General features: G+C 49.7%; 1 protein-coding gene across 1 annotated transcript; it reads left to right on the top strand.

The window, feature by feature from the left end:
• Positions 1-237: 237 nt before the first annotated feature.
• On the top strand, positions 238-1,182 carry LOC308128062 (uncharacterized protein; the record flags this gene model as incomplete). Its single annotated transcript, XM_080493732.1, is given in 3 exon segments — positions 238-639; positions 643-897; positions 901-1,182. Coding segments are annotated over 3 exon segments (939 nt in total).
• Positions 1,183-19,456: the final 18,274 nt, after the last annotated feature.

A 19,456-nucleotide genomic window follows, 5' to 3' on the forward strand; every position in this document is an offset into this window, starting at 1 on the left:
CCCCAACCCCAACCCCAACCCCAACCCCAACCCCAACCCCAACCCCAACCCCAACCCCAACCCCAACCCCAACCCCAACCCCAACCCCAACCCCAACCCCAACCCCAACCCCTTGGCGGACATAAGTGGTGTCATGTTTTTAAGGTTATCTAATTATACATGATAATTAACTGGCTATGCATGCATCATAAGGAATTGATACCTATCTTTATTTATCAACAAATCTTTATTATAATCATGATTGCGATCAATGGATTCGGTAGGATCGGAAGGCTTGTCCTCAGGGCCTCAATCGAAAACAAAACTCCTATCCAGGTCGGAGCCATCAACGACCCCTTCATGAACACTGACTATCTCATCTACCAACTCGTCTACGACAGTGCTCATCTCAAGTTCAACCACAAAGTTGAAAAGTGGGAGAACGGTATCACTGTGGATGGACACAAAATCACAGTCACTCAACACAAGGAGATCGATGCTTGTAACTGGACGAATACTCCCATCGTAGTGGACTGCACAGGGATCTTCCTAACTCAAGAGAAGGCCGGAGCTCACCTCAAGAAGGGGGCAAAGAAGGTGATCATGTCAGCCCCTGCCAAGGACAAAACTCCTACTTTCTTGGTGGGTGTTAATCACAAATAGGTAAAGGCTGATCAACATATAATCTCGAATGCCTCATGCACCACCAACTGCCTGGCTCCCATCGCTAAGGTTATCCACACCAAGTGGGGTATTGCTGAGGGACTGATGACTACAGTCCATGCCTCTACTGCTACCCAACAAGTTGTTGATGCCTCCTCCAAAGGTGGAAAGGATTGGAGAGCTGGCCGAGCAGCCTCTGTCAACATCATTCCTAGCAGCACTGGGGCTGCCAAGGCTGTCGGTTTAGTCTTGCCTTAAGTCAATGGCAAGCTTACAGGCATGGCCTTCAGGGTTCCCACCATCAATGTATCCTGTGTTGACCTAACTGTGCGCACAACTAAGGAATGCAGCTATGAGGATATTTGCAAGGCGATGAAGGAGGCCTCAGAGGGTGAGATGAAGGGAGTACTGGGCTATACTGACCAGCAGGCTGTCTCGAGTGACTTTATGCACGACCCGCACAGCAGTATTTTCGACTCGAAGGCAGGGCTTTCAATGAGCAAGAACTTCCATAAGGTGATAAGCTGGTACGACAACTAGTGGGGCTTTTCGAACCGACTGCTAGACCTAGCAGCTCATGTGAAGACAGTATCAAGCCTCTGAATCAAAATCATTTATTAAAATAATCTTCATCCTCTTCCTTTGAAGGTGTCCATTCCCCTGGAGAACTTGAGAGCATCGAAGGACCAGTCCCGCAACCCATCTGGGAGCAGAAACCTTACCACCTTTGCAATGATGCCCATATGCCAGGGTATCATAACAGTGCTCTACTCCTGCAGAATCGCATCGATCACTCGTCTCACCACGTAGTTCTCCTCCAGGATAGGGGCGTAGAAGGGCGTTGTAACTCCATTGAACATGCCGGTGTTGATGTAATAAGGACAAATGCATGTCGTCTTGATGTTCTTCCTTTGCTTAGCGAAATCCATCCTCAGACTTTAATCGAAGCCGACTGCCCCAAACTTAGAAGAGCAGTAGTCTCCCATGCCCGGCACAGCCATCTGCCCGGCCATGGAGGCGATGGTGACTATGTGTCCCTAGTTGCGTTCCAGCATTCCAGGGAGCACCAGCTTGGCTAGATACATGTGCGAAAGAGTGTTGATTTCTAGCAGCTTCTTCATCTGCTCAGGAGTGGTGTTACGAAGGCCCTTCCCGTTCACAATTCCTGCGTTGTTGATGAGTATTTCCACAGGGCCGAACTTCTCTACTGCCTGCTATACCCCCTTTTAGACTGATTCAAAACTGGAGACATCCATCTTCAAGGCTAGTCCTTGTTCCCCCCTCTGGGCGAGATCCCTTTCATGTCCCTGCACCAACTAAAAGTTGACATCTGCCATTGATACTTTGGCTCCTCTTTTAGCCAGCTTAAGAGCGAAGCCACGGCCAAGTCCCATGGCTGCCCCTGTGATGAAGATGTGCTTTCCTGCCACACTCTTTTTAACGAGGCACCCTCTTTCTTTGAGATATCCTCTGACAATCCAGAGGAGGATCAGCAGTTCGATGAGCATCCGAGGACGAGAGCACTCCTGAAAGTGCTTGTAGAGGCGTTGGAGGAGTGCCTGGATCACTGTATCCACCACTGAAAGTACTTTTGAAAGCTTGTCCATCTGCGAATGGTAGATATATTAGTTAGGCATCAATATCTAATCTTAAGGTCGTCATTCGGTCATCTTCGAGCAACCTCGGATGTGCCAGTGATTCTGCTCGGCCACCTGGCAGATGCACGGCCAACAGTCCTTTTCGACGGTGGTGAGGAACTTAACGCATTCCAGATCAACAGGAATGTCCCTGCCCTTTTCCTTGGCAGCTTCGTCACACTCGTTGTAAGCCCGGTTGATATCGTCGATGCACTTCACTTCCACATCGTGAGGACACTACTGTGCATATGCGAACATACCCAGGATGGCTAGTAGAAGAGCACTGTATTTCATTATTATAATAGTTGTACTGTTGCATCTAGTGTTGGTTTGAAAGAAAGATAGTCCTGATCAGGTGGAGATGATCATGCACTGTGTGTGCTAGATAAGATAGCTATGTTGAGTGAGGCTACCACTGCATATTATCTTGTCATCCAGTAGGCAATCAAAAGATGAATGAAAGTCATCATGCATTCCTTATCTCAACTTAAGGGAGAAGATATTGCTGTACATTATTTGGAAATTACCATTCAATACCCTTCAGCCAAATCTTCACATCATTATTCATAATTAATAGTCACTCTATATGAACGGAGAGACAGTCAAGTTTAAAAGCAGGCTTCCATTCGAAGAAAGGAAGGCTATGGCTCGACAGTACATCTTGAAATACGAGGGGAAATTACCCTTCATCGTCTAGCCCTCTGAAAACAAGTTATTTACCATCTATCCCCAGGTAAAGAGCAAGAAATTACTGCTCAAGAAGGATGCCAAGATCAATACCATTTCACGAACGATAAAGGATAAATTGGCTTAGGAGGATTATCAATTTAGGTCCAAAGAATTCTGCCTCGTTCTGTTGACAAAGGAGAAGGTGCTGAATCCAAGCGATATGATAAAGGAAGTATACGAACATCACAAGGATGAAGATGGGTTCCTTTATATCGAATATGCAGGACTGAAGGTGTATGGAGGTTCAGAGTTGATAAACGTACATAAAAAACAGGATTAAATATTGAATATGAAAAAGGAATCTTATCAGCATCATCTGTCATGATCAGATGCTTGCAATTATTTCATATTAGTCATCATCTCTTTCGGGACATGATGTAGTTATTCATCCGACTTGTGAACTGTCCCCTCCCCTTGTGCAGAGATACCTCTCGCTGAATCGCTCGGATTGACTGCTCGTCCATTCCTCCACTCAATTTCCCACTCTAGCGCCTCGATGAGAACGGTCTGCTGATCCTCTCCTGTCCTACATAAGAGTACCTAGCGTACCTCGAGCCAGAGAGACTGCTTTCTCCGAGCAGGTGTTTTATAGGAGTCGCGTACTTATAGCTTTACTTGAGGCTCTACTTACAGCTTTACTTGAGGCTCTAGTTGGATTCTGGATTGGGATTTGAAGAAGTTGGGTGGAGTGGGGCAGAAGCTGGTGTGGGGTTGGGTGTGTTGGTCAAAGAACTGGGGGAATAATTCCTTTTCGTACTATTTCAACTGGTTACAAAACCCTTTGTTGGGGTTGATTAAAGGCCTTTTGGACTTGACATACTTATAGACATCGATCAGCCTCTTCTTCTCAAAGCGCATGAGATAGGCCAAGATGAGAGTGACACTCCTGCTTACTCCACTCACACAGTGAACCAGAACATTCCCATCCTTCAGGTTCTTCTCAATAAACTCAAAGCACTCGTCAAAGTGGCTCTTAATGTCGCAGTCAACCTTGTCATACAGTTCGACTGTCTTATGCTCTTTGACCTGGTTGTGTTGGTGGAGAATGGTTTTCTGCTGGGTCTGAGCAGAGAGGATGGCATGGATTTTATTCCTGCCGAGCAGCACGGAATCGACTTCATCTATGCCAGAGACGAACAATGAGTGAGGTGCTTTGGGAGGGGAGAGGACCTCAGTCATGTCCAGAGGTATGGTCACCTGTTCGTCTGTGGAGAGTTGCTTCATGATTTAATTTTATTGCTTTAGCAGTTTATATAGGGTTGATATAATGTCTTTTTTATCATCTCTTTTTGTTCTTCTTGCCACTCCTCAAAACCGTCTTCACGCAGAAGCAGACCATCACAGTCCCAAAAATACCCATCGCCAACAACCCGAACATCCCCATCCTAGATACCTTGGACTTGCCTGTGCTCCTTTTCGCCATCTCGTTCTCTACCAATTCTGTCATGTTTGTGTCCTTCAAACCCTACATATCACCTTCACGCTTGTCATAGAAACTCAGGATGTACTGTTCAAACTCAGAGAGAGTGTCTCCTTTTTACAGCCATCTCTGCTTGTGCTCCATTGGACTGGCTCCTTTCATCACTTCCCACAGACTCAACTCGTATTTCTGGTCGACCAGCGAGACAATCAGCTGATCAGTAATCCACGTTGACTGCTGCTTTTAGTGGTATCCTAAGATAGCAGTCACTCATGGACCGAGCAATTAAAAGTTGGTTGTTTGTGAGGGAAGGCTCTTATCTTACCATGATCCAACATCCAGTCAAGCACTGCAAATGAGTGTCCCTTTCAGTCTCATCCAAGAACTAGGACAGGGACTAGCTGCGGCCCTTCTGGATGGCAGTGGTAGTAGCAGCGGATACCTGCAGGCTGGCTACAAAAAGAATCATATAATAGGAGGGATCATGCTTTAGAGATGATATCTGCAACGTAATTGTCGATCATGGCGTAGTAGTCGATCAGTTTGCTCTGGGCGAACTTCTTCAGTTCTTGTTCTGAAACAACCGAGGGCAAGTACTGTTTCTCCCCGTCTGTTTCAAAGTCCACCTCATAGTAGGTGTTGCCATTGGGGTTGTAGGTCATGACTGATATCACTCTGCGAATCCGCCTCAGATAGGTCCCATCTTCACCTAGCACTTACTGCTCAGGTACTGTCTTCACAGGTCCTGGAGACTGAATGCTAACATCTTCCTCTCTGTCTTTCTTCCGCCTGCTGCTACTTTACTTTTTATCGAGCGAGATGGAGTTAGTGGTTTTCTTGGCATGTCCTTTCTTCTACTCCTTCTTCACTCCCTCCAGCGCATTGACTGGTTCTGAATTCAGGTTTGGCCTTTATTTTGGCTTCTAGATCTTTTTTACTCTTTCGATTCCTTTATTGTCTCCTTGCGACTTGGGAGGGGTAGCCAGCTCAACCCGGCGTTTGGCGTCTTTCCTTTTGTTCCACATGGCATTGAACTCATCGACCATGGATGAGACAGTGAGCAGGTTTTCCAAGGGTTCCCAAGTATTCTAGCTGGAAGGGTAGCCCAGCCACTTGATGAGGTACAAATACTCGTCTTTGAAAGTGCGCTAGACAATTCTTTAAACCACGTATAACTCATCCAGCACCTTTCTGCGTCTTTTCTTCTGGCTCATCTATTCGAATATTATTGTTATCGATTCATCACTTTTATTCCAGCTCTTGTCGGAAATGCTGGCTCGCTTCTATCTTTGTTCGGAACACCCGCATGAACTAGTCGTGGTCTGGCCTTTCTTTTTGCTTGTCAACTGACACTGACTATGCTGCTTCTGGTTACTACTAGTTGGCATGAACTGTCCTTGGCAGTACCTTCCGCAGTCTCCTCTCCTTGTCGAGTTTGTCCTTAAGCACAGCTGATCTGGCCTTTTCCAGTTCTAATTTGGAAAAGTTTTTGATGGCTGGATTGGGTCCTTCAGTACGGGTGGCCAGGTGCCTTTCTTACTTGCAGACAGATGAAGGGAGAGTCCTCCTCCTGCTGGAATGTCTGGGGAGTAACTGGAAGTCCTGAGTGAGCATACCATTTTTGACCAGGAGCTTGAGTCGGTTTGACTTGTGAAAGAAGAGGGGGAGGTGAGGGTCTCGCAAGGCATCATAATCAAGATGGAGTGGAGTAGCAGTGAAGTCAAATGGCTAGTCGATCTCAGTGAAGGCATTCTGACTATAAATGCGTTCAAGGTAAGGAGAGATGGTCGGCATAGGACAAACGAGTATATAAACTGAGGATGATGATATGAGTTTAATTTTTAATGTCAAGCCAGCAACCATTGAAGGAGGGCATGTATGTTGACATCTTCTGCAAAGAAGGGTGGCGGGTGGCCCTCATCCATAAAAAATAGACAGCCTAGCTTTAGCTGCTCACTGACCATGGCGAAAGGTAGACAGTCCAAATCAGCTAGTTTCACAAATTGGCGCCCTTCCGGACATACACCACTGGCTTCAACTGTAAGAAGGATGCTGAGCAAGAAGGAGAGCCAAGCCTAGAGGAGATAGAAAAATCAATGGTCAAATTAAACAAGTTGAAAACACTGCCTAGAGACATAGACCCAACCTAAATCATCCAGTTCTTGAGAGGATAGCACTTGTGGCTGGTCATCAAACTATCAGAAAGCACCAATCCTAACAGGCCTCTCTTGTTGAAAATGCACGAATACTGTAGCATGCACTTTCGGATAACAGCCGAACTATTAAGACAATGGTCAGATTTGCTACCAGGCTTGTCAGGAGTCGCACTGAACACCCAATTCAATCAAGACTCAGGCCTCGCGTACATCTCCTCTCTCCCCTAATTAATCGAGGCAGTGCTCTGCCTGCTCACCTCCCTTAACTGGAGCAAGTTTTTCAAAGAGTGCTGCTCAGAATTGAAAATCCCATAGCTTGTGGAGCAAGTGGTGCTGAGTCTGAACAATAAGGATGTCTAATGCCCTATCACCATCCTGCACTGCCTGATAGTCAGTTTGAAGTACAGGAACCAGTTGCTCCCCTAGAATCTGTCAGAAGTGAGGATTGCCAGCATCCTGAACGCCCTGGCTTTTCAGGTCAGTCAAATAAACGAGCGCTGTTTCCAAAGGGACTAGATCATAAAGGACTTTAAAGCCCTTTAAAGCGAGTTGAAAGGGAAGGAGGAAGAGACCACTTTCATTGGGAAACAAATTGACATCAAGTCTTTGATACAGCTCATGAAGCAGGACCGATTCGACCACAGGATTAGAGCTTTCGCTTCCCTCTCACACTATGTCTTCCAGCTGCCCTCCACCGTCAAGGATTCCAAACTGGTGGAGTGTGTCAAAATAATCCTTGACGAAGGACTGGTGGAGATCCTCTTCGGAGAACACTTCCACCCTGAAGTCCTTTGCAAGGCCATGAACTTGATGAGCTTCATCTTCAAGTATAACCAGGACAACAACTGCACTCTGGTTCGATAGATATTCAGCATCAGCAGCATCCTCGAGTCTGAGGAAAAGCAGCCGATTCTCAAGGTGGTGGCCGGAGCATGGCTGCACATGACTTATCAGTAGGGTCAAGCCCTCCTTCAAGAGCAGCGGGTCAGTCTTGGCCTAGGCCTGTATGGCAACCTGCTGCAGTACATGCTGGTAGAGTGGCAGAGATTAAAGTTGTACAGCATGGCGGTACCAGGCCTGTCAGAAAGTCTGGACTACCTCCAGCAATGTCACGAGTCGCACTAGGACAGGTGCGAGGGCTTAATGCTGAGTATAATGAAGCTGTGCGAGAGAGAAAAAGGGGTGGAAGAAGAAGTACTGGCGTTCATCGAGAGGGCTCTGGAGGATATGAGAGGAGACACTTCCGTGTTCTTGGTGGAGCTTTAGCACAAGCTGAAGATTGGCAAGGCTGACTATGGGAAGGTCAGGAGTCTGCGGCGGAGAGTCATCCAGTCCCTAGTCCTGCAGGTCAAGCACTGCCAGCCCTAAAGACTCTTCTGGAAAAAGGCCATTGATAAGAAGATCATCATCCTCAAGGGAATCCTATGTCGGTACTGGTTTCCGAAAGAGGACATTGTAGAGGTCTGGAACATCCTTAACAACAAGGAAGCTCCATTGCTCAGCGAACTCATCAACTTCCTCATGGACTCTGAACAAAATGAGTTCCTCCCTTCCAAAAGCCTGGGTGAAGACTCCATCCTCTGGATGTACTAGCAGCTCATGCAGTCCACAAAGCCTTTAGACCTATTCGAAATGTTCATGCTGGACTGCTTCTTCAGAAATCTGTACATGGAGCGCTTATTTCACTACCGGTCGACCAAGCACACCGAATTCCCCTTCTAATCCCTCATCCCTCGGGCCGTCCACCTGCCCGAAATGCTGATCAAGCTGGTACTCGACGTCTACCTCAATGTCAAGAGATCAGACCTGGGCTGCATCCCGACCCGCATTCGAGGACTGATCGATCGCATGATAAAGTACTACATGGGTGCAGAGTAGGCCCATCGCAGAGTGGTGCTGGTGATGCTGAAGAGACTACTGGAGCGCTGGGATGGGAAGCTGCACAGCATAGTGTCGCAGTCTGACAAGATAACGATGGTGGTGTTCATGAGCAGACATCTAATTGACTAGAAGAAGATCAAGTATCCTATTGAGGGCACCAACCAGGGCTCAGTACGCTTCCTGATGCGAGTGAACAGACTAGAGCCGATGAATGCAGTCAGATGCGAACTCGCAGAAATGCTGGAGGTGCTTCCTGCAGAAGTCAAGATTGTGGGCAAGTTCTAACTCTTCGAGCTTATCAATGACGACATCCTCTTCAAGCACTCGGGGATTGGAGAGTATATGGAGGTCAGCAAGGATCTGTGTCCCAGCACCTACCCTGGCCTGGCTTTGAAGGAGCACCTCCCCATCTTCAGGCCCGCCATGGTCATAGCAGAGCATCACGAGTTCATCGAGGAAATCATCAGTCTACTTGAAAGAGGAGAGGACATCGGTCTGGCCGACTACATCCTGCGGAAAGTGCCTACCAAACCTGAGCTGCTGCTGACCATCCAAAACGCCAGCCAGCCATGGCCAACCCTGCTGGAAGTAAGCATTCACAGGCGCTTGTACCTGCTGGAAGTGATGGACAGCTTTTTCGACAGTCAAGAGTGGCGGACCAGATTCTAATCGAGCGGAGGACCATCCACACTGCTGTACCTGCTCGATGAAGCTTGGCGAGAAGACATTCCTGATGCGTCTGGGTACATCCTCCGACTGCTCAGGTACCTGAATAAGTGCGAGAAGATAGAATCCGAGTGCTTGCTGAGGGTGGTGTTCGGTATGATCGAAGAGATCCTTGAGGGGAGAGTGACGGCGAATGGGAATGAGATGCTGGTGCTGCTAGTGAACTTGCTCAAGATGTCAGAGGAGAAGGTGGACTGGCTAGAGCTGGTGATAATGGCAAGCAGATCATCAAACAGAAGGGCCATCAATTTCATCTTGGACAGGAGCAAGAAAGAGATGTCTACCAGCCTTACCCCTCAGCAGTTCAAAGGCACCCTTAACGAGCTGCTGAGATTGTTCTTCGCTCAGATAGCCGAAGCAGAAGGGACAGTTTGCAACGAATTCACCATACTCTTCGTCCCTGGACTTATCAAATCCTCTCCCAAATAGTGCCTCTCTGAAACCAGGGAAGAACTCAAGAACGCACTCTTCAAGGCCTATGACATCTGGCAGCACTCCTCCTGCCAGGTCAAGAAGATCGCACTCACCACCCTGATAAAAACGTGCTTGCTGAGTCTGAACGAGCCAGGCCTCTTGCCGCAGTAGTTTATAAAACAGCTGTTCAACGAGCTGTTCAAAGGCAGCTGCAATGACAAACAGTCCTTCCTCACTGAGTCCATCCTGGGACTGATCCTGATACTCGTCAAAGAAAACCACGCCAACGAAGAGATGTTCACCTCCATGTCCATGAAACTCTACCTGGAGGTCAAGTGGCGAGGCCGAAAAGTGGCTGACTTCAGCATCTCCATGCCTGCAGAAAAGGCGCAGGGGTATGTCGGCCTTAAGAACGTGGGCTGCATCTGCTACATGAACTCGTTCTTGCAGCAGGTCTACACCATCCCCCGCTTCAGAAATGGAGTCATCAACGCCTGTGAAAAGAAGCTGGAGGACTGCGAGCCCATGGACTCCAGCAACAGTGGGAGGCAGGACAAGCACGACATCCTGAGTGAGTTGACTGACCTCTTCCTGCACATGAAGTACAGCTCACGAAGCTCCCTCTCCCCCGAGCAGCTGTGCAAGTCGATCAAGGACTCTAAGGGCAACCCAATGGACATCTACGAGCAGAAAGATGTCGATGAATTTGCCAACCTGTTCTTCGACCAGCTGGAAAAGCAATCTCCTGAAATGCATCGACTCATCAACTAGACCTTTGGAGGGGTCTACTCCAACGAAATCATCTGCAAGGATTGTCCTCATCGCTCTGACCAGGAAGAGCCCTTCCTCTCTGTCTCCCTTGACATCAAGGGGATACGCTCCCTCACCAAGTCATTCGAATCGCTGGTCAAAGGGGAGCTCATGGACGGATCAAACTCCTACTTCTGCTAGAAGTGCGACAAGAAGGTGGCTGCCATTAAACGACAGTGCATCAAGAAACTGCCGGACCACCTGATTCTAGCACTGAAGAGATTCGAGTTCAACTACAACACGTGGACCAAGCACAAACTCAACGATTACTTCGAGTTCTCAAGCTCCCTGGACCTGCGCTAGTATTCAGCAGATTCAGAGCTGCCTGACAGCTACTACCAGTATGAGCTAAGAGGGATTCTGGTGCACCACGGATCAGCGGACAGTGGGCATTACTACTCGTTCATCAACGAGTAGGAGGGGTGGCTAGAGTTCAACGACAGCCTCATCACCACCTTCAACCCTGATGACATCCCCCACTAGACCTTCGGGGGAGAAGAGAACCAATTCTACCCGGATTACCGCTAGAAAAGCAGGAATGCCTACCTCCTCTTCTACGCTAGGACAGTGCCTTGCTAAAGCGAGATTAAAGCCAACCCTGTGCAACTGAGTCTGGCCCTCGAATCGGACAACAAGCAGTTCTCCCTGCAGAAGATCCTCTTCTCCCACAGCTACTCGTACTTCATCAAATCGCTGGTGCAGGCAGGCAAGGTCCTGTGGCTGGGCCTTATCCACTTCGTGGTAGTGTCCCTTCGTGAGAAGTAGAAGAGGAATGCTTTCGAGCTGATTGAGGTCCTGCTCTAATCTGCGCATGGCAGTCCTGAGTTTGTCTCAAAGAGTCTCGACCTCTTCATTTCCCCTTACACAATCGATGAGTTGTTGCGTGACTGCCCAGTCAAGGAGAGAAGGAGGCTGGTCTACTGGCTGCTGTCTGAACTAATCAGCATACACCATCACAACTAGCCTTAGGCCGCTCTGGCAGAGGATGGCAGAATCACCAAAATATCCAGTAGTCTACTGGAAGGCTTTGAACTGGGCTTCAATAACTAAATCTGCATGGTCTTGCTTTCGATCTACAGATTGTCCGACCTCGCGAAGAAGATGATGCACCGACATGACCCCATCCCCCACCTGCTGTCAGTCTATGACTTGACCAGGTCGAGCACAGTGGACCGGCTGCAGGGTAGTCGTCTGCAGGGTACTCGTCTGCCGGGTTACCACCTGATGCCATCCAAGCAGAACGAGAAGAAAAGGACGGAGAGTGGGTGGTACTAGCGCAGCTACATGTGGTTCCTGATATCAGAGATCCTAGAGGAGGAAGACGACCCTGTAGCGGTGGCTAGCCTCAAAGGACTGAACTTATTCAAGGTGCTGAACGAGGACACCTGCACCAAGCTGTAGATGAACAAGTTCGGCAAGGTCATGGTGCAGGTCTCGAGGGATGACCCTGAGCTGAGTAACAAGCTGCTCGAAATCATCGAGAGGGCACTCCTCGATAAGTAGTTTAAAGGGTTCCGCCCCTTTCTGATGCTGGCCAGTCACTTGTGGAAATCAAGGGAGGCAGCACACACGGAAATGAAGCTGAAGATCACACGGATCCTATTCAGCGGCTCTTCTTACAACAAGCAGTACTTCATGTAGTCGGACATCATCCAACAGTGGCTGCTCAAGCTGCAGAGAGAGGACCCTATGCATCCTTCCGAGTTTACCCGCTTTGCCAGCGACATCGCTGAGACGATACACTGGATAACGAAGAACTTCCCTCAAGACGACGTGATAACAAAGAACCGGCAGAAATCAGACCGTTTGAACTACATGCTGCATGGACTAGTAACGCCACAGTCCATCACTGGCTATAGCCGACTGATCGCCAGCAAAATAAACGAGCTCAGCGATATCGACAAGAAGTAGCTGTCCATCCCCAGCTACGAGTGGAACAGTGATGGAGACCTGTCTGAGGAAAGACTGGAAGTCAAGGAAGTCGTCTCCTACTTCTCCTCCATTGAAAACCGATTTAAAGACCTGGAAATCATAGCCATCAGCAAAATCCATGTCGTCGGCAGAGACCACAGCGCCAACCTCACTGAGACTTTCTACCTAGACGATGAAGTGCTGACACAGTATCGACCCAAGGGGCCTGAGAGTGCGTCAAACAGCGAGGCGACAGAGGACGACTAATCTGAGCGTTAAAACGAAGACCAATGATGACCTTAATCCCAATTGATTCACCTGCAGAATTCGACTGCCACCACCTTCGGATCGGACAGACTGCCTTTGTAGGATTCCAGTCGTCCGTTCTCGCACTGGTAAGACATTTCTATCTAGCTGGCGTAACGATGTCCTCCTCCCAGCACACTCATCAGCCGGCCCTCTTCCTCCACCATCAAGATGCCTCCCACTCGCTTTGCCAGCAGACTGTCCCGCTGCAACTCGAGCACCAGCTTCTTCCCTTTCGATGACCAGCCTTTGCACTACTCAAGCACAGTGCTATTACAACTGAGTCCTTACAGCACCTTGAAGAACAGCTGGTTGGAATGAGGCTAGGGCAGTAATGACTCGTTAAGGCTCAGGAAGCCACTGTCCTAGGCCTACTCCTTGATGACCTGAGTGCTGCCGATTAGCAGACTGAGGATCTTTTCCTTCACTGAGAGCTGCTTCTTCTTGGCTTGGATGCTTTCCATCTGCTCTTCTAGCTGCAGCAGGTTCATGTAGCTCTTTAGCTCGATGTGCAGCTTGGTCTTGGGGTCGTCCAGATTGCGGATGGAAGGGGCAGGCTCGACCCCGTTCTCAGCCCTGAAGTAGAGAGAGGTGATGGGACTGTGTTCTTGGTGGATGACTACTGACCGGTTGCTTTGAGAGGACTGGCTGAAGTGGGAGGTGAGCTTCACCTCTTCGTGTACCTGGTTCCTCTCCCTGATCTTATCCAACTGCTGGCTGCGCTAGGTCTTTTGCTAGCCTTCGAGGATGGGGTTTTCGGGGTTGATGAAAGGAATGGCGTAGGAGGCGGAGAGTTCAAAAGGACAGGAATGAGAGCGGTTGTGTCCAGGCTTGAATTTGGGCTTGGTGGTGAGCTAATCCTCGAAGTCCTCCTTGAACTGCTTGTTGACAGGAGTCAGTCTCTTGGACTTGGAGTTCCAGCTATGCTCTGAACATTTATTGTCCAGTCGCATTAGAGGACGGGATATTAAATTCATAAGCCACTCCAATCCCTCTGTGCCTCACTGTTAGACAGGAGATTGGGTAGTTTGAAATAATTGCCTATTATGCAGTACAGACACCTTTTCAACAACCCTGCCTAGCACTACCAGCCTGCGCCAGAACCATCCACTCGCCCCTGCCACCCCAGCCTCCACTTCAGCCCACACAAGTACACTGCAGGCTACACCCGTCCCAAACTGTCCAGCCAGTCTCCTTCCAACATGGCTCGGCACAGCAGTGCCCTCATGGCTGGGTATGCTCAGCAGCCGATCAGGAACTAATTCTGTGCTAATGGCCAGGATCACATTCCCGCCAAAGAATTTAACTTCAATTCAAGGGGTGAGAACCGCTTCGGTGGCAACTATGGCTTGGAGACGCCTTATGGACAGGGCTATGGCCAGGCTAACAGCCCGGCAAAGGAGCCTGTTTCGTCCAGATACGGCAAGTACGCATACTCGGGCAGCAAGGGACAGCTCCCACAAACTGGCAATGTGCCCTCAGGCTATGGCAACCCCTACACTGCCCACTACGAAAAGCCCATCTCTTCAAGCAGGGCAAAACCTCAGCTCATGCAGGAATCTTTCGGTCGGCCTGCCCACGGGTTCGACAATGATTTCAAGGGGGTTGCTGGGAGTGGAACCAAACCTAGGAGTGGCCTGCAGATGAGAGGCAGTGACATGGGGAAGGGCTTTCCTTCCTGCTATGGAATGGCTGGGAAGTCTTACTAGAGGCTGAGATACAACCCCAGTCAGTACGGACTGGGCCGGGAGGATCAGCCTTCAAAGAGCGGGTACTACGCAGGGGGGAAGTACGGATCAGGCGAGTACTTCGGACAGAATCGATACTGATCGATTGATCGATATCATCATAACATTGATTATGAGGAAGGAATAACAGCCAGATGAAAAGGTCAGGAAGACCAGCCTGTTCCTGACCAGCAGCAGGGACCTGTCTCCCTCGCAGGGGTCGGCAAGGTGCTCGAACTCCACGATAAGCTTAACTCTCTGGTCGAGTCGCTTTAGGGCAAGGTCGACGATGTGGTCTGCCGGAACGAGGCCTAGTTCTTTGCTGCCTACAAGCGGCACATTGAGAAGGTGCGTCGGTAGCTGGAGGAGATAAAGGAGAAGTCGCGCAACCAGGAGAAGGCACTGAACTCGAACGCCCGGATGAAGCATCTGGAGAAGCAGATCATCATCTTCAGGAGGAGGCACTGATACTCTACGAGAAGCTGAAGCAGAAGGATGAGGACTTTGACGAGCTGAGGATGCGCTACGACTAGCTAGCACGCTAAAACTCCTTTCTCAATGACCAGATCAAGAAGAACATGAAGAAGCACCGCAACATCGAGGCTGGACTGCTCACCCAGCTCCAGCCAGATAACACCTCCGTCTGCACACAAACCCAGCTTGCCTAGTAAAAGGCTGTTCCAAAGCAGACCCTTGCTCAGCTCAGGAACACTCGGAACAACAGACTAACTTCGCTCAACAACACCATGCGCGAGAACACTGTGGTGGCTCGGAACATTGCCGACAGTGACTACCGACAGATCTTCGTGGAGTGCGTTGAAACGGTCAGGAGGCAGGTCTACAAGAGGAAGGTGCTCGCCCTACCTGTGAAGGTGAAGGCTCGAGCAGAATACGGGAGCCTGTACACGAACGGTAAGCGAGAGAACCTATCCTCGAGGCTGGACCAGCACTACCAGCAGCCATCAGACTCATAGTTCCGTATGCGTGACAAGGAGGAGATCCTTTCGCTGGTAGTCCACGACGAGAGAGTGTCAAAGGCACTGAAGGAATTGATCTTCGGGTTCGCTTGACCATAGATATACGGCATAATAATAATGGATGACGACCTGCTGGGAGACGAGCAAGAGAAGTTGAACCTCACTAACGACGAGAAGGATGACGACCCTGCCATGGACGCCAAGGTTGAGGAGGAGTTCAAGAAGCTCTTCTAGAACATCCAGCAGTCCACTGCTGACTAGGACCCCACCTTAAAGGAGTTTTCTGACATCCTTGGCAAAATCATGAAGGATGGGGGCGAGGGAATGCCTACCGACTAGGCAGGCCTCTAAAGCATGGCCAACAAACTACTCGAAGAACTCATGTCCAAGGAGATCCTCCAAGAACCCATGAACTCTGCACTAGCCATCTATCAGGACATCCTTAGCAGCAAGAAGGGCACTCCAGAAGAGCTGGAACGCTACCATGCTCAACACGCCGTGTTGAAGGAATTCATGATGCTGCTTGAGGCAGGGGCAGACAAAGCAGACCTCATCAGCAAGTTCGAGGAAATGCAGAGTCATGGTGCACCACCCATGGGGGTGATGTTCGATCAGTTCAAGGCACAATGATCTCAATGATTACATAGAGCATCAGGCAGATCATCTTCAATCCAAGTCCAGGTCATCCTCCTCCTCCTCTGGGCCATGCTTGATCTTAAACCTCTCTTAAGGCAGTTCGTCAATCGCCTTGAGCATGACCAGTTTCCGGACCAAGGCGATGGTCTCAAAACTCTCTTCATTGCCCAGCTAGGAGAACCCCACCACCTTGTCCTTGAGGATGCCATTCAAGAAGATGCACAGACAGGGCAGTACTCTCACCGCCAGCTTGTCAACAAAGAAGGGGGCTTTCTTAGCATCGAGCTTGAGAAAGACTGCTTCGGGGTGCTTGAAGGCGATGTCACTCAGGTGCTTGTCGACGATCTTGCACTTCAGGAACTCCTCATGGTAGAAGTGCACCACAGCCTTCGTGTTCTTGGTGACGTAGTTTAAGAATTAGGACTAGACAATTTCTCGGTACTGTCCAACCTCACCTTCGGCCTTGAGCTGGCTTCTCTTGTCCTCCTTGCTGAGGTCATGCAGTCGTTCCTACCGCATCTTCTTGAAGATCTCTTCGGCCTCCTCATCGAAGAGGTCCTGGTCGTCCTCCTGCCGCTCCTCCTCCTCCCTCTGCTGCTTCTGCTGGAGCTTGATCTTGTCCCGGACTGCCTTTTCCATGACGACGTTGTTGAGGATCTGTCCCAGCAGCTGGTTTTCCATTTGAAAAGTATAACTAATTTTGAATGGAGGAGTTCAACGACCTGAAGAACCAGGTGCTCAAGACCCTTGACGGCAATGGTGTCCTCTCCAACATCCGTGCTGAAATACGCCACTCCGTCTTCAAAATCATCGACTCCCAAGAAACCTCGGGCGGCAAAAAGGAGTCGCCCTTCTTCGCTGAGAACTCCAAGCTGCAGAAGTTCGCAGCCACCAAGGAGGGCAAGCTGCACATGTCCCTGATCCGGTAAATGCTCCAGTTCTACAAAATGAACTACTCACTCGACATCTACAGTGCTGAAAGTAACATCAAGACTGAGTGCCCACGCTAAGCTCTCTGGAAGGAGATGGGTCTACCTGGCAAGCCCGACAAGGACAAGCCCCTCCTGGTGACAATCTTGGAGCTGTACAAGAGCAAGGAGAAGGTACCATCAGCTGGGCCAAGCAAGGAGAAGGGCACTGTGAAGGCAGAGTTGGAAGAGGTGCAGGTGGAGAAGAACCAATCATGGAAGTTGAGTGGGCTGGGGGACAGTGACTAGTTCGGGGAGTCAAAGGGAGTGGACCAGTCAGTGGACAGTCTGAAGCTCGAGGAATACGACTATTACGAATCGATCGGAGATTGAGATTATTGATTTGTCTTGTTCAGCACCTCAACTATCCACACCTCACCACAGACATCCGCATTCCTCGCCTTCCAAACACTCCACCAGCACACTCTCTCCTTCTCTCTTCTCCGGCTCATACTCGTACATGAAGTTCCTGGGCTGTGGCTGCCGAACTGGTCCAACCCTGCTCTTTGCTGTTGGCACTGAACTACCTTGTGAGAAGAGAGGGGTCTGCATCTGGTGCTTGTAGGATAGCCTGTTCTGCAGGAAGGAGTTGCTCTGCACATTCTTTGAGGACAGGAAGGAGTTGCTCTTCACATTCTTTGAGGGCCTTGTGCTTAGGAATCTTTAGGGCAGGGGGTTGTGGATCCGTGGCTGGTCTGGCATTGCGCACTAGGAGGATCGGAGGATCTGCTGGAGTGCATGCCGGTTGTTGGGCCTTTGGGATTCGAGCATCCTAAAGGGAGGGATGATTTTAACGACTCCTTGGTAGACCCCGAATGTCTGTAGGTCAAGTGGCTGTAGAGCCATTCCTTTGCTGTCAAGGGTAGTCACACATGTCCAGCAGACAACAGCGGGTGCTCTTGTCCTGGACATCGACTGCCTCGAAGGGGAAATACTCGTAGACGAAGATCATATACCGGTCCTCCTCGAAGAACTCAAGCAGCCTGAGGATGATCGCACTACGGATGGAGATCAGCTATTCTGCCTCTTGCCGGATGTCGTGCAGTTGTTTGGAGGAGAGCTGGAGGCATGTCGATCACCCGCATGAGCACCTGTTCATTTGACTCGAGGTTTATGGCCGTGGTCAGTTTCCCTAGCTGACGCATGGTGGGCAGACTGCCAGAGGGGGTGGCAAGTAGTCTGTACTTTTCAATCGACATGAATATCTATCTGCTATAGTTACTGCTGTAGTTATGGCACATTCAATTGGCCAGATATTTTATTCATTCATGAGCTGGCCCATCAGATTCTCTACTGCTGCCACCCTTGTCCTCTGCGGGTTCATTGTCAAGGCCATTTATGAGGAGAAGCAGATTGCAAGGGCCACTGAGATCAAGCGAAAGATGGACAATGTTCTCCATCACCAGTCTGGATCCATCCATGCAGCTGTAACTGGCCAGAGGTCAACAGCTGCTGTAACAGCATGGTCACCCTCTGACCAGAAGGGAGGAAGCTGCTCTACGTGATGAAGGATCAGGCATTCTACGAAAAGCGGATAAAGGAGCTTCTGGAGAAGAAGAAAGGAGAGCTGCAGAAGGAGGGGGGGGAGGTGAAGAGTAGAGGTCTGTGCTGCTGGATGAAGTGAAGCAGCTGAACGGACTGTTCAAGGCCCACCAACCCCAAGATGTTCCACAACTTTGAGGGAGATGTCCTTCGAGCAGCAGAAGGAGGCCATGACAAGTTGACAGCCGATTGATTGATCATCACCAGTCCCAGGTTGACTCGCTTGAGCTTCTACTCACTGCCTGTAAAGAACTGCTTGTACCACCCTCTCCATCTCAGCAGCAGCCGGTCATCACTGTTCTCCAGGTTCAGCCTCACCGTACGGTTCTGCTGCTTGTTGGTCCAGATCACCCCGTCGTTGGTCGACCTGCTGGAACTCGAGGTTGAGGATGAAGTAAGCGACCCAGTCAGGGATCCACCAAGGCAGGAACAGTTCGTGGACCATACTGATTTGGTGGTGGCTGGAGTGGATGATGTGCTGGAAGTAGATCATGTTGAAGAAAGGCAGGCTGAAGAACAAGTAGACTAGTCCAGGCCCCACCTGGAAGGCAGTCGAGTTGAATGCGAACAGCTTAAACATCCCCAGAATATTGATACTCAGCTCCAGGTTTATCACTCCTATCTTGGACAGGTCCTGTCCCTTCAAGAACTTGCCCAGCACCTCCTCCTTAAAACCTCTGCACGTACGGGTACCGGTGCTTAGCCTCCTTCTCTACCTCCACCTACTGAGCCTGAGTCCAGGTGGTTTCCCACGATGGTTTTATCAGCCAGCTCAGACTAGGGTGAAAGTTACTGTGCACCAAGTTGAAGTGCATCAAGTCAGCCCCGTTCTCAGGCAGGTCATGAGGCCGTGAGTACATGTGGTTTATGGTCTTGCCCTTGTACTGCAGCCTGCTCTTCTCAGCTGTGAAGTCGAAGGGGAAGTAGGTAGGGTTCTCCTCCTTTGCATGCACCCAGACGTAGATGTTGCCCGT

Source organism: Lipophrys pholis, assembly GCF_963383615.2.
Source record: "Lipophrys pholis genome assembly, contig: SCAFFOLD_440, whole genome shotgun sequence".
NCBI classification, from domain to species: Eukaryota; Metazoa; Chordata; class Actinopteri; order Blenniiformes; family Blenniidae; genus Lipophrys; species Lipophrys pholis.